This window comes from Heptranchias perlo, unplaced genomic scaffold, assembly GCF_035084215.1.
Source record: "Heptranchias perlo isolate sHepPer1 unplaced genomic scaffold, sHepPer1.hap1 HAP1_SCAFFOLD_216, whole genome shotgun sequence".
In the NCBI taxonomy this organism is placed as follows: domain Eukaryota; kingdom Metazoa; phylum Chordata; class Chondrichthyes; order Hexanchiformes; family Hexanchidae; genus Heptranchias; species Heptranchias perlo.
Window position 1 is genome coordinate 250,789 of NW_027139230.1, and position 15,966 is coordinate 266,754.

General features: G+C 49.8%; 1 protein-coding gene across 1 annotated transcript in view; it reads right to left on the reverse strand.

Moving 5' to 3' along the window:
• LOC137310100 (nuclear GTPase SLIP-GC-like) overlaps positions 1 to 15,966 on the reverse strand; it is a 177,471-nt gene that overhangs the window by 90,042 nt on the left and 71,463 nt on the right. The window contains exons 8-9 of the mRNA XM_067978059.1: positions 6,863 to 7,057; positions 3,785 to 3,963 (exon numbers count right to left, since the gene is read on the reverse strand). Coding sequence (XP_067834160.1) covers positions 3,785 to 3,963; positions 6,863 to 7,057 — 374 coding nt within the window. The remainder of the gene's footprint in view (positions 1 to 3,784; positions 3,964 to 6,862; positions 7,058 to 15,966) is intronic.

A 15,966-nucleotide genomic window follows, 5' to 3' on the forward strand; every position in this document is an offset into this window, starting at 1 on the left:
CAGTCACGAGGTTCCAGTTGATATCGCTGCTCCGTTATCAATTAGCATTTCCAGCAATTTGCTGCACAATTTTAGAGCGCTCTGAAGGGTTGAGGAAAAAAGTCCAAATCACCTCGCTCTCATGTCTCATGGCGAGACGCGCCATCCCAGCAATTTCTGGCCCTCTGTGCTTATGTCCTGGACCTTGAACCCACAAACTCCTGACTCAGAGGCGAGAGCACCATAGCGACAGAGCCATGGGTGAGTTTAACACAGCAGATGCAACTATTGGTTATTTTCTACCTTCTAATTAGGCAACAATTGAGTCTGTGACTACAGTAAATCGGCTGGGTGTCACTGTTTCCACTCACCTATTCATTTGCTGGTATTAAAGCTGTTTAGTGATTTTAAGCCACGGTACAGTGAAGTGTTTATTCTATCCCCTCCTGGAGTTGAGGATTACGTGAGGGCACGTGATAGAGCCACTAGCAGAAATACAGGGTAAGGGTTTTCCGTTGGACCCTTGGGCTCACTACAAATTACCTGGATATTATTAGGGGAGGGCAGATGCTGATTTGTAGAGAGCGAGACCCCAGCTGTGGGGTGGTTTGAGACACTGAATCTGAAGAAATTAACTGCAGTAAAAACCCCAAATCATAACATCGTGTCCTGATACACCATTCCTGTCCTCATTGAACAGATACATTGGGCTCTATTTTAAAATGGAGCCGGGAAGGGGGCGGGGGTCAAATTGAGGTTGGGAAACCCATTAGTGTGGGTTTTCCGGATGTCCTTAACAATTTGATGTAAGATGTCTTATATTTTTTTTCAGTTTCCTGTCCGATTGACAGGCTGGCCTCAGTCGGACGGGAGACCAGTCAGGGAGAGGACGTCTTCAGGTAAGTCCTTGCTTGTATGAATGGGGGGAGGCCGGGTGGGCACGGGGGTCATGGGTGGGATCGAGGGTCAGTCACGGCGGGGCGGGGGGGGGTTGGGGGTCATCGCGGAGTTCCACGATTGTTGAGGGGGAGAATTGGGGGTCGGGGGATCGGAGTGGGGGGGAGGATCGGGGTCGGGGGAAGAGGATCAGGGTTGGGGATTGGAGTTGGGGGGAGGATCAGGGTTGGGGGGTCCAAGATCGGGGGGGGGGGGGGGGGGAGGTGTCCGTGATTGTTGTGGGGTTGGTGCAGGTCGGCTTGTTGGGCCTGGGGGAAGCACTCCTGCTCCTCTGGGCCCATAAGCTGTGCCTCTCTAGGCACCTACCTGCAGTCTCGGGCCTTCTCGCCTCCTTTCACGAGGCGTAAAACAGAAGGCCTTGGAATCCCGGCCCCCCCACCGGGGTTCAAATCGGGATGTCCAGAAAAATGGACACCCGAAGCCTCCTTGAAAGGTTTCAAGGCCCGACCCGCCTACTGGGAGTGGGTTGGCTGCCCGCCCCTCTTCCCGCCCCGGTGAAAACTGGAAATGGGTGGGTTGGAGGCAGGTCTGAAATGGTGGCAATTTTCAATGCCCCCAACCCACCCGTTTTTCAATGTTAAATTTGAGCCCATTGTGTACTGATACACCATTCCTGTCCTTATTAAACAGATACATTGGGATAAATTTTAACCCCCAAGAATGGGTGGGACGGGGGCGGGTGGGGAGTAAAAAGACTCTGTTTTCAGAGCGGGACCGCATCCCGGCTCCAACATGCCTACTTCTGGGTTTAACCCAGGCAGGTTTGTATGTCTGTGGAGAACAGACACCAGCAAGTCCCTCTCCCATTGAACACCAGCAGGTTGATGCTTCAGGTACTTGATATTTTGCGTACTGGACAATTAAACGTATCTGTTCAATAAAGACAGAAGTATACTGAACAATTAAAACAAATTCAACCGTACCTGTTCGGTTTCTCATCACTGCCGATTGACATCGGGTGAAAGGAGGTGGGGAGGGCCGGATCCATGAGGTGGGTGAGGGCCTTTATTGTACTGCTTGTGGGCCCGGAGGAGCAGACCCAACAAGCTCACCTGGCTGACAGGACCCCCGCGATCGGACGACCTCTTACGGCGCCCACCCCCCCCCCACTGCCGATGGTGGACTACCCCGGATGCTGGACCGCCCCTTCCAATCTGTCGCCTGGACCCTCTGATATCGTCCATGTCCCCCGATGGTGGGGGGGGGGGGAAGAGAGATCACAGAGAGGGAGGGAGGGATCACGGGGAGGGAGGGAGAGATTGTGAGGGTGGGGTAGATCGTGGGGAGGGAGAGATTGTGAGGGTGGGGTCGATCGTGGGGAGGGAGAGATTGTGAGGGTGGGGTCGATCGTGGGGAGGGAGAGATTGTGAGGGTGGGGTCGATCGTGGGGAGGGAGAGATTGTGAGGGTGGGGTAGATCGTGGGGAGGGAGAGATTGTGAGGGTGGGGTAGATCGTGGGGAGGGAGAGATTGTGAGGGTGGGGTAGATCGTGGGGAGGGAGAGATTGTGAGGGTGGGGTAGATCGTGGGGAGGGAGAGATCGGGGGAGGAAAGGCCGATCGCGGCAGGTTAGCTTGAGGGGTCGGGGGGAAGCTCTCCTGCTTCTCCTGGCCCACAAGCAGTGCTGGAGAAACACTGACCTTCTGGATCCGGCATCTCCCACCTCCCTTTAGTGGCTGGGAAACCCGGCCCACAGCTGTTAAATTTAAATGGCTCCCAAAATCTGAGGAACGGAGCCTCATTTACATATTACAATCACTGACCCACCTCTCCAGAGCGAGTTGCTCGGACGCTGTGGTTAAACCGGAGGGAGACGCGATCGTGGCGGGTTGGGGTGACGTTTCACATATTTACCCATTTAACTAACCCCCGCCCCCTGACCCTCTCCAGTTAGTCATTGGGGGGAGGGGGGGGAAGTGTTAAAATTCCCTCCAGTTTTTGCCTTTAAAGAGAAAATGTGTACTGATACAATGGCCTCGACATTAACCCCCCCCCACAACAGGCGGGAGAGGGTCACTGGGAGGGTTAAAAATTAAAGAACAGCGAACGCGTCCACGACCGCTGTGTTCACACCCGTTGCTATTTTCACAGCGGCAGGTCTCATGTCGTGTGAGTGTCCCGCCCTGGAGAGTCAGATACTTCATTAAAATATTTGATTCAAGCTCCCACCGTGCAATTGGGAGCTGGATTTAAATGTAACAGATGCTGGCCTGGATTCCCGGGGTGGGGAAACCCAGCAGTGAGAGGGAGGCGGGAGATCCGGGAGCTGCGGGGGGGGGCGGGGGGAGTGTTCAGGGCCGGGGGGGGGGGGGGGCGGGGGGAGAGGTCAGACTGGGCAGGGTGGGGGGTGGGGGGCTCTGGACAGAGATCGGGCTGAGGGAGGCCGCAGGCTTCCTGGTGAGGCCTGTGGGGAGCGCTCCTGCTGAAAGAGCAGATCTTCAGCTGTTACCTACAGGAGCCGGCAGCTCCCGCCTCCCCGACACATCCCGTTAAATTTAAATCACGACGGCAACGATGTCATCGGGCCGTGACTTTGGAATGTTAATGAGATCCCCGCCTGCCTTTCGTGGGAGCCTCGTCATTGGCCTGATTTCTGTATGTTAACATTTAAAGGGGCAGGAATGGGGTTGGGTTGCTCGATCCTGATATTTTAACCCCCCCCCCCCCGACCCTCTCCCGGCCATGGGGGGTGGTGGGGGGTTAAAATCGAGGCCACAGTTTCTGACCTTATTAAACGGGGTATCCTCTGACCTACTATGAGCAGCACCACAGCGGGGGGAGGCGGGGGCTCCAAGTTAGACGATAAATGTAACAGGAATTTCAGTCCACAGTCACTAAATCAAACAGACCTTATGTATTCACCCGGCTGCAGATCATCTGTCTGTGTGCAGATAAAAGCAATGTCCTGGCATCTTCCTCCATTAGTGGCAGCCTTTATAGTTTTACCAAAAATCTCATCTGCAATTTTTTCATCAATAGCCCTTGAAATCTTCGACACAATCCAGACAGATTTGCAATTTCCCAGATGCTGCAAAACAAAAACAAGAACGAGTGAAACAAGATCAACTGTCAAAATAAATGGTGTCAATGGTACAGCATTGGATCAGAGGGATACAGAATCACCACAGCATCTATCAACGTGATGGGTCGCACAGCATCTATCATAGTATCATAGTGCAGGAGGAGGCCATTCGGCCCATCGTGCCTGTGCCAGCTCTTTGAAAGAGCAATCCAATTAGTCCCACTCCCCTGTTCTTTTCCCACAGCCCTGCAAATTTTTCCCTTTAAGTATTTATCCAGTTCCCTTTTGAAAGTTATTATTGAATCTGCTTCCACCGCCCTTTCAGGCAGCGCATTCCAGATCATAACAACTCGCTGTGTAAAAAATATTTCCTCATGTCGCCTCTGACTCTTTTGCCGATCACCTTAACTCTGTGTCCTCTGGTTACCGACCCTTCTGCCACTGGAAACAGTTTCTCCTTATTTACTCTATCAAAACCCTTCATGATTTTGAACACCTCGATCAAATCTCCCCTTAACCTTCTCTGTTCTAAGGAGAACAACCCCAGCTTCTCCAGTCTCTCCACCGAACTGAAGTCCCTCATCCCTGGAACCATTCTGGTAAATCTCCTCTGCACCCTCTCAAAGGCCTTGACATCTTTCTTAAAGTGCGGTGCCCAGAATTGACACAATACTCCAGCTGAGGCCGAACCAGTGTTTTATAAAGGTTTAACATAACTTCCTTGCTTTTATATTAATAAAGCCCAGGATCCCGTGTGCTTTTTTAACAGTCTTCTCAACTTGTCCTGCCACCTTCAAAGATTTGTGTGCACACACCCCCAGGACTGTCCCTTCCTGAACCCCCATTTAAAATTGTACCATTTAGTTTATTTTGCCTCTCCTCATTCTTCATCCCAAAATGCATCACTTCACACTTCTCTGTGTTAAATTTCATCTGCCATGCGTCTGCCCAATTCACCAGTCTGTCTCTGTCCTCCTGAAGTCTGTTACTATTCTCCACATTGTTTACTACATTTCCGAGTTTTGTGTCATCAGCAAACTTTGAAATTATGCCCTCTGTACCCAAGTCCAGGTCATTAATATATATCAAAAAGAGCAGTGGTCCTAATACTGACCCCTGGGGGACACTACTGTAAACCTCCCCCCTTACATCCCTCAGTAACCCAGGATGTGTCCCATCCGGACCGGGTAACTTTTCTACTTTGAGTACTGCCAATCTTTTAAGTACCTCCTCTTTATCTATTTTTATCCTATCCAATATCACTCCTAGCTCCTCCTTTACTGCTCCAATGGCAGCATCCTCTTCTCTAGTGGAGACTGATGTGAAGTATTCATTTAGTATCTCAGTCAGGCCCTCTGTCTCCACAAGAAGATCTCACTTTATGTCCCTAGTCGGTCCCACCCTTCCTTTGACTATCCTTTTACTATTTATATGTTTATATAAGACTTCTGGGTTCCCTTTTATGTTACTCACTAATCTATTCTCAGACTCTCTCTTTGCCCCTCTTATTCACTTTTTCAGATCTCCTCTGTACTTTCTGTATTCAGCCTGGTTCTCTGCTGAATGATGAACCTTACACTTGTCATAAGTCTCCTTTTTCTGTTTCATTTTAATCTCTGTATCTTTAGTCATCCAGGGAGCTCTACCTTTGGATGCCCCTCCTTTCCCCCTTGTAGGGATGTGTCTACTCTGTACCCGAACCATCTCCTCCTTGAAGGCCTCCCATTGTTCAATTACTGTTTTGCCACCAATTTTTGATTCCAATTCCAATCTGTATCACTGTGATGGGTCTCGCGGTCCCCGTATCACTGTGATGGGTCTCGCGGTCCCCGTATCACTGTGATGGGTCTCGCGGTCCCTGTATCACTGTGATGGGTCTCGCGGTCCCTGTATCACTGTGATGGGTCTCGCGGTCCCTGTATCACTGTGATGGGTCTCGCGGTCCCTGTATCACTGTGATGGGTCTCGCGGTCCCTGTATCACTGTGATGGGTCTCGCGGTCCCTGTATCACTGTGATGGGTCTCGCGGTCCCTGTATCACTGTGATGGGTCTCGCGGTCCCTGTATCACTGTGATGGGTCTCGCGGTCCCTGTATCACTGTGATGGGTCTCGCGGTCCCCGTATCACTGTGATGGGTCTCGCGGTCCCCGTATCACTGTGATGGGTCTCGCGGTCCCCGTATCACTGTGATGGGTCTCGCGGTCCCTGTATCACTGTGATGGGTCTCGCGGTCCCTGTATCACTGTGATGGGTCTCGCGGTCCCTGTATCACTGTGATGGGTCTCGCGGTCCCTGTATCACTGTGATGGGTCTCGCGGTCCCTGTATCACTGTGATGGGTCTCGCGGTCCCTGTATCACTGTGATGGGTCTCGCGGTCCCTGTATCACTGTGATGGGTCTCACGGTCCCCGTATCACTGTGATGGGTCTCGCGGTCCCCGTATCACTGTGATGGGTCTCGCGGTCCCCGTATCACTGTGATGGGTCTCGCGGTCCCCGTATCACTGTGATGGGTCTCGCGGTCCCCGTATCACTGTGATGGGTCTCGCGGTCCCTGTATCACTGTGATGGGTCTCGCGGTCCCTGTATCACTGTGATGGGTCTCGCGGTCCCTGTATCACTGTGATGGGTCTCGCGGTCCCTGTATCACTGTGATGGGTCTCACCGTCCCTGTATCACTGTGATGGGTCTCACCGTCCCTGTATCACTGTGATGGGTCTCGTGATATCTGTATCACTGTGATGGGTCTCGTGATATCTGTATCACTGTGATGGGTCTCGTGATATCTGTATCACTGTGATGGGTCTCGTGATATCTGTATCACTGTGCTGCAAGTGAATTTTGTCGTACTGTGCTCACAGTGTCAGGAACACTGTCAGTGATACTAAATGCAAATCCATCTTACCTCTTTCCACATTTGATCCCTTGCTTTGTTGGAGTCTCCTGATCCTGGAAAATCGATAAGTACTACTCCTTCTGGTAGTATTTTAGAATTGGGGACGTAAACTGTAACTGATTTCACCAATGGCCAGAAAATGTTGTTTGATTGAGAGGACGTGCTCCGAATGTAGGGTTCCAATTTCTCTGTCAGTGCTTGTGCCTATCAAAGAACCATACAAAGAGTCACACACCGAAACAGCATTTCTCAATTACAGGAAAATCATACAGCCCTCCAGCATTGAGCAAATGTCGGGTCCTTGATTGACCTTTCAGCATCCCAGAGATACATTTTAATCACGGATGGGCATTTTGTGAATATTCTGGGAAAGAAGAGAGCAGAAGAGGAGCCTCCTGCATTGGTACCTGTGATTCTGGAACACAGGTATCTTTTACATGTAGTGTAACCAGCCAGTGTCCTGGATGTATTGCATGGATTATTTAAGGCAATATAACCATTTTGAACCTTTCCTAACAAAGGATAGCAAGAGAAACAGACAACGCAGCTTTGAGGCATGAGACGACAGATGCAGGAACGCGTTCCCTGGAGGCTGGACATGTGAACACAGGCTCATATATCCAAGTTTCGATCTTCTCGTGATTAGGCTGCAGAAAGGCAAGTAGTTGCTGCGGAAGCCCTGCACTCCGTACTGGGATATCGGTCCCTGGGATATGGTGTAAGTCCACACTCTGATCGGTGAATGGGGACACTGCACTCACACATTTCACAGAGAGGGCAGCTTGGTGTTTACATCTGCCCAGTGAGGTCTCAAATCCATGCCTGTCAGCTACCAAATGACCAAATACTGACTCCCTCCTGGGGAAGGGGAGGTGGAAGTGGGGTTTCTTTGGATGTCGTTGGCAATGTCTGACAGTGGAAGGTCAGAAGTGAGTTAATTCAATATTTGAGCCAGGAAGGGCACTGCTCATAACTGACCAGCCAGCCTGACTCATTGATGGGACCTGAGAGAATGGAACTGGGGCGGGGATTCTCCCCACATGGCTGCAGGTATCCCTGCCAGTCAGTGCCCTATTGGGTAGAGAGGTATACCGGCATTCTGTGCGGGTAAGCTATGCAGATATAGATAGTTCATCCTCAGTGGTACCCCGCACACACTCAGGGGTCCCTTAGCCTTGGCTCCTACCAACTGTACCAAAACTCTATGGAGCAGAGAATGTGCAATCCATATCAGGCACAGAGATACTCCTATATGGACTGCTCAATAATTTTTAAAAATTCAATCTTGGGGTGTGGGCGTCGCTGGCGAGGCCGGCATTTATTGCTCATCCCTTATTGCCCTTGAGAAGGTGGTGGTGAGCTGCCTTCTTGAACCGCTGCAGTCCGTGTGGTGAAGGTTCTCCCACAGTGCTGTTCGGAAGGGAGTTCCAGGATTTTGACCCAGCAACAATGGAGGAACGGTGATATATTTCCAAGTCGGGATGGTGTGTGACTTGGAGGGGAACGTGCAGGTGGTGTTGTTCCCATGCGCCTGCTGCCCTTGTCCTTCTAGGTGGTAGAGGTCACGGATTGGGAGGTGCTGTTGAAGAAGCCTTGGCGAGTTGCTGCAAGGCATCCTGTAGATGGTACACACTGCAGCCACGGTGCGCCGGTGGTGGAGGGAGTGAATGATTAAAGTGGTGGATGGGGTGCCAATCCAGGGGGGTGCTTTGTCCATAAGACCATAAGAGATCGGAGCAGGAGCAGGCCATTTGGCCCCTCGAGCCTGCTCCGCCATTTAATGAGATCATGGCTGATCTGATTTTTACCTCAACTCCACTTTTCCGCCTTTTTCCCATATCTTTTGACTCCTTTGCTGATCAAAAATGTGTCTAACTCAGCCTTGAATGACTCAGCCTCCACAGTTTTTTGGGGTAAAGAATTCCAAAGATTCACGACCCTCTGGGAGAAGAAATTCCTCCTCATTTCCGTCTTAAACGGGCGACCCCTTATTCTGAGCCTATGCCCCCTAGTTTTAGATTCCCCCATGAGGAGTAACATCCTCTCAGCATCTACCCTATCGAGTCCCCTCAGAATCTTGTATGTTTCAATAAGATCTCCTCTCATTCTTCTAAACTCCAATGAGTATAGACCCAACCTGTTCAATCTTTCCTCATAGGGCAACCCTTCCATACCCGGAATCAACCGAGTGAACCTTCTCTGAACTGCCTCCAATGCAAGTATGCCCTTCCTTAAATAAGGGCACCAGAACTGTACGCAGTACTCCAGGTGTGGTCTCACCAGCACCCTGTACAGTTGTAGCATGACTTCCCTGCTTTTATACTCCATCCCCCTAGAAATAAAGGCCAATATTCCGTTTGCCTTCGGATTACCTGCTGCACCTGTATGTTGACTTTTTGTGTTTCATGTACGAGGACACCCAGATCCCTCTGTACCGCAGCATTTTGTAGTATTTCTCCATTCAAATAATATTTTGCTTTTTTATTTTTCCTCCCGAAGTGGATGACTTCACATTTTCCCACATTATATTCCATCTGCCAAATTTTTGCCCATTCGCTCAACCTGTCAATATCCCTTTGCAGACACTGTGTCCTCATCACAACTTGCTTTTTCACCTATCTTTGTATCATCAGCAAATTTGGCCACAGGACACTCTGTTCCTTCATCCAAGTCATTGATATATATTGTAATTAGTTGAGGCCCCAGCACTGATCCCTGCGGCCCCCCACTAGTTACAGATTGCCATTTTGAAAATGACCCTTTTATCCCGACTCTTTGTTTTCTGTTAGTTAGCCAATCCTCTATCCATGCCAGTATATTACCCCCAACACCATGAGCTCTTATCTTGTGCAGTAATCTTTTATGCGGCACCTTATCGAATGCCTTTTGGAAATCCAAATATACTGCATCCGTTGGTTCCCCTTTATCCACCCTGCCCGTTACTTCCTCAAAGAACTCTAATAAATTTGTCAGACACGATTTCCCCTTCATAAAACCATGTTGACGCTCCTTGATTGTATTATGAGTCTCCAAATGTCTTGCTGCGACTTCCTTAATAATGGATTCCAGCATTTTCCCAAAGACGGATGTTAGTCTCACTGGTCTATAGTTACCTGCTTTCTGTCTCACTCCCTTCTTGAATAGGGGTGTTATGTTTGCGGTTTTCCAATCCGCTGGGACCTTTCCAGAATCTAGTGAATTCTGGAAGATTACAACCAATGCATCCACTATCTCTGTGGCCACTTCCTTTAAGACCCTCGGATGCAAGCCATCAGGTCCAGGGGACTTGTAAGCCTTTAGACCCATTAGTTTACCTAGTACTTTTTCTCCAGTGATAGTGATTGTTTTTAGTTCCTCCCTCCCCTTTGCCCCTTGATTTTCTACTATTATTGGTATGTTACTAGTGTCTTCTACCGTGAAGACAGATACAAAATATCTGTTCAATTCCTCTGCCATTTCCTTGTTTTCCACTATTATTTCCCCAGTCTCATCCTCTGAGGGACCAATGTTTACTTTAGCTACCCTTTTCCTTTTTATATACTTGTAGAAGCTTTTACTGTCAGTTTTTATATTTCTTGCTAGTTTACTCTCATCATTTATTTTCTCCCTCTTTATTATTCTTTTAGTCATCCTTTGCTGGTTTTTAAAGTTTTCCCAATCTTTGGGCTTACCAGTAATCTTTGCCATGTTGTATGCTTTTTCTTTTAACCTGATACCATCCTTGACTTCCTTAGTTAGCCATGGTTGGTTCACCCTTTTTGTGGAGTCTTTCCTCCTCACAGGGATATATTTTTGTTGCAAGTCATAAAATATCTTTTTAAATGTTTGCCACTGCTTATCCACCATCATACCATCGAATCTGTTTACCCAGTCCACTTTAGACAATTCCACCCTCATTCATTTATAATTGCCCTTCTTTAAGTTTAATACAGTAGTTTCAGACCCAAGATCCTCGCTCTCAAACTGGATGTGAAATTCTATCATGTTATGATCACTGCTTCCCAAGGGATCCTTTACTTTGAGATCATTACTTAATCCTGTTTCGTTACTCATTACCAAATCCTAAGTGGCCTGTTCCCTGGTTGGTTCCCCGACGTATTGGTCTAAGAAACAGTCCCTAATACACTCTATGAACTCCTCCTCAGGGCTATTTTTGCCAATTTGATTTGTCCAATCTATGTGAAAGTTAAAATCGCCCATGATTATTGCATTATCTTTTTTACAAGCCCCCCTTATTTCCTGATTAATATTTTGCCCTACAGTGTAGCTACTGTTAGGGGTCCTATATACTACTCCCGCCAGTGATTTCTTTCCCTTGCTATTTCTTACCTCCACCCAAATTGATTCAACATCTTGATCTTCTGAGCCAAGATCATTTCTCACTATTATACCAATTTCATCCTTTATTAACAGAGCTCCCCCACCACCTTTACCTTTTTTCCTATCCTTCCGAAATGTTAAATAACCCTGAATATTTAGCTCCCAACCTTGGTCACCTTGCAACCACGACTCTGTAATGGCCACGAGATCATACCCATTTGTTTCTATTTGTGCCGTCAATTCATCTATCTTATTACGAATGCTGCGCGCATTCAGATAAAGAACCTTTAATTTAATCTTTTTACCATTCTTTCTGACCCCGGCCCCATTTGCTCGTGCACTCTTATGTTTGTACGCTCTGTCCCTTCCTGACACACTCTGTTTATCATTACCCCCATCACTTTCCTGTACTACTTCCTTGTCTTTTCTCTTTATCAATCTAAACTTCACCCCACCTGAGCCCACCCCCCTCTGTTTAGTTTAAAGCCTTCTCTACCGCCCTAGTTATTCGGTTTGCCAGAACACTGGTCCCAGCATGGTTCAGGTGAAGCCCCTCCCACCGGAACAGCTCCCTCTTTCCCCAGTACTGGTGCCAGTGACCCATGAATCGAAACCCACTTCTCCCACACCAATCTTTGAGCCACGCATTCATCTCTCTGATCTGATTTACCCTGTGCCAATTTGCTCGTGGCTCAGGTAATAGTCTGGAGAATATCAACCTTTGTGGTTCTGGATGGTGTCGAGCTTCTTGAGTGTTGTTGGAGCTGCATTCATCCAGGCAAGTGGAGAGTATTGCATTACACTCCTAACTTGTGCCTTGTAGATGGTGGGAAGGCTTTGGGGAGTCAGGAGGTGAGTTTTGGAGATTTTGGAGAAAGTTTGGAGACTCTTAAACATGGTGATAGATCTCTGAACATGTCAGACACTTGGCTCACAAAAAAAACTGAAAGGAACCTGTCAGACAGAGAAGGGCACAGTGATCCTCCCAACTAACAAAAGGTGACAGCTCAAAAACAATTGTGAATATAAACCTGATGACACATGAAGACAAGGAGTTAGCCTGAAAGTGCAGCAGGACAGGGTCTGTGGTCATTTATGTTGCAGGCATACCCAAAAGTTTATCACTTTTGTTGTAGGGGTAAAACCGAAAGTACAGTTTAGAGCAGTGATGGATTTAAGATGTGGTGGAGGGGATGTGAGTGCTGGAGGCCTGAGATTTATCTTCCAGCAGGAATGAGGCTATGGCTCCCTAAAATATTGCATTACTTTATTTTGTGTATTTTTCAACATTTCGGCACTGCTGTAATTTTGCCGTTCAAACCAAAAGTAACTTCCTGAAGGACGAGAGATACTTTAAATGTGAAAATAAAAGGAGTTGTAAGGACTGTGTCACGTTTTGGGATTTTTGATCCTTTTTTTTTCTTCACGGAAAGGATTTGGGATTGAGTTATGTTGAAGATTTGTGCCTTTAAACAAAGTGAATTTGCACAGGTTTAAACAGCCAATGAGGCAGTAGAGGGTTTGATGTAGTGATGAGCAAACTATCCTCATTGTGGTCTACAATGACGTTAAATAATATCTCTAACATCTCCCAGTTCTGATGAAAGGTCATCAACCTGAAACATTGGCCTTGATATGAACCCCCCCGCCGGCCCGCGACGGGCGGGAGAGGCTCGGGAGGTGGGGGTTAAAGTGTTAAATACAGGGAACCTGACCCCAAACTTTTTTTTTACAGGGGCGGATATTGTGGCGTCCGAGTGTCCCGCTGTGGAGAGACAGGACACCTCATTAACATATTAAAATAAGGCTCCCACGGTGCAATTGGGAGCCTGGTTTAAAATTGACTGTTGATGCACCGATTTCCCAGGGGTCGGGAACCCGGCAGTGAAAGGGAGACGGGAGCTGCCGGCTCCAGAAGGGAAGTGCCCTTTCCAGCACTCCTTGTGGGCCAGGAGGAGCAGGAGTGCTTCCCCCAGACCCGATCTCCATCCTCCGCCCCCCCCAAGCCCTGATCTCCAACCTGCTCCCCACCCCCCACAGCCCTCCCGATCACAGACACTCTCCCCCTCTCCCAATCACAGTCTCCCTCTCCCCCTCCGTATCACAGTCTCCCTCTCCCCCTCCGTATCACAGTCTCTCTCTTCCCCTCCGTATCACAGTCTCTCTCTCCCCCTCCGTATCTCAGTCTCTCTCTCTCCCCTCTCCCAATCACAGTCTCTCTCTCTCCCCCCCTCCCAATCACAGTCTCTCTCTCTCCCCCCTCCCAATCACAGTCTCTCTCTCTCCCCCTCCGTATCACAGTCTCTCTCCCCCCTCCCAATCACAGTCTCTCTATCCCCCCCTCCCGATCACAGTCTCCCTCTCTCCCCCCTCCGTATCACAGTCTCTCTCTCCCCCTCCGTATCACAGTCTCTCTCTCTCCCCCCTCCCGATCTCAGTCTCTCTCTCCCCCCTCCCGATCACAGTCTCTCTCTCTCCCCCCTCCCGATCTCAGTCTCTCTCCCCCCCTCCCGATCTCAGTCTCTCTCTCCCCCTCCCGATCACAGTCTCTCTCTCTCCCCCCTCCCGATCTCAGTCTCTCTCTCCCCCCTCTGTATCACAGTCTCTCTCTCCCCCCTCCCGATCTCAGTCTCTCTCTCTCCCCCCTCCTGATCACAGTCTCTCTCTCTCTCCCTCCGTATCACAGTCTCTCTCTCCCCCCTCCCGATCACAGTCTCTCTCTCTCCCTCTCCCGATCACAGTCTCTCTCTCTCCCCCCTCCTGATCACAGTCTCTCTCTCTCTCCCTCCGTATCACAGTCTCTCTCTCCCCCCTCCCGATCACAGTCTCTCTCTCTCTCCCTCCCGATCTCAGTCTCTCTCTCTCCCCCCTCCCGCTCACAGTCTCTCTCTCTCTCCCTCTCCCGATCACAGTCTCTCTCTCTCCCCCCTCCCGATCTCAGTCTCTCTCTCTCCCCCCTCCCGATCTCAGTCTCTCTCTCTCCCCCCACCTGATCACAGACTCTCTCTCCCCCTCTGTACAACAGTCTCTCTCTCTCTCTCCCCACGCCCGATCACAGACAGATAGAAAAAACGAGAGAGGGAGAGAGACATAGTGAGTGAGAGAGAGAGGGGGGGATATTTTAAAAACCCAGGATAGACGGGAGAGAGTCGGGGGAGGTTAAATTGTAAAAAATCTGAAACCTGACTCCAACCCGCGAGAACATGCCTACTTCTGCTTTAGCCGGGGCGGGTGAGTAACCTGCTCTCGAGAGGCAGGTCAGTAATTATAATATGTTAATGAAGCTGCGAGCCTCAGATTTTAGCAGGCATTTAGATTTAACAGCTGCGCTTCCCAGGGCTCGGGAAACCCGGCAGCTGAAGGGAGGTGAGAACGGCCAGATCCAGCAGGTAAATGCTTTTTATAACACTGCTTATGGGCCAGGAGGAGCCCACGATCTTCCCCTGGCAATCTTCTCCGTCCTGCGATCTCTCTCCCTCAAAACGAACTCTCTCCCCCACCCGCCGCGATCTCCGCCCCCCAAACGATTTCCTTCCCCCCTCCCCACCGCGATATCTCTCCCTCCCACGATCTCTCTCCCCCCCGCCGCGATTTCCCCCCACGCGATTTCCTTCCCCCCTCCCCACCGCGATATCTCTCCCTCCCGCGATCTCTCTACCCCCCGCCGCGATTTCCCCCCACGCGATTTCCTTCCCCCCTCCCAACCGCGATATCTCTCCCTCCCACGATCTCTCTACCCCCGCCGCGATCTCCCCCCGCGCGATTTCCTTCCTCTCCCCCAGCCGCGATCTCCCTCCGCGTGATTTCCTTCCCCCCTCCCCACCGCGATCTCTCTCCCTCCCGCGATCTCTCTCCCCCCGCCGCGATCTCCCCCCACGATTTCCTTCCCCCCTCCCCACCGCGATCTCTCTCCCTCCCACGATCTCTCTCCTCCCCGCGATTTTTCTCCGCCCACCCCCACGATCTCTCCCTCCCTCCCTCCCTCCCCCCTACTCTCCGTCCCCCAGCTGCGGCCTTGTACAGCAGGCTTTCTCGCCCGGCAGTGGTCAGCCCCTCAATCTGGCTCCTGGGCGGGAAACTGAGTAAAAAAATTCAAATGGGGTCCTGGCGTTAAATTAGGCAGGACCTCCACCCTCCCCGTCTCCCCTTAAATATCAGGACCAAAGAGACAGACAGAGATAGACAGAGAGAGGGAGAGAAATGAGAGGCAGAGAGAAGGACAGAAAGAGAGAGAGACAGAAGGATAGGGAGCGGCTGAGAGAGAAAGAGAGGCAGGTGGACAGAAAGGAACAGTGCGAGAGAGTGTAAGATAGAAAGACAGACACATATGGAAACAGGCCAGGCACAGGAAAAGAGACAAAGAGACACAGAGTGAAAGACATAATATAAACACAGGAACAGGAAGAGGCCATTCAGCACCTCGAGCCTGTTCTGCCATTCAATTAGATCCTGGCTGATCTGTATCTTAACTCCATTTACCCGCCTTGGTTCCGTAACCCTTAATACCCAACAAAAATACATCAATCTCAATTTTGAAATTTTCAATTGACCCCCAGCCTTATTCTTTCTGCCAAAATGTATCACTTCACACTTCTCTGCATTAAATTTCATCGGCCCATTCCACCAGCCTGTCTGTATCCTCTTGAAGTCTATCACTATCCTCCTCATTGTTTATTACACTTACAATTTTTATTTCATCTGCAAATTTTGAAATTGTGCCCTGTACACCCAAGTCCAAGTCATTAATATATATCAAAAAAAGCAGCGGTCCCAGCACCGACCCCTGGGGAACA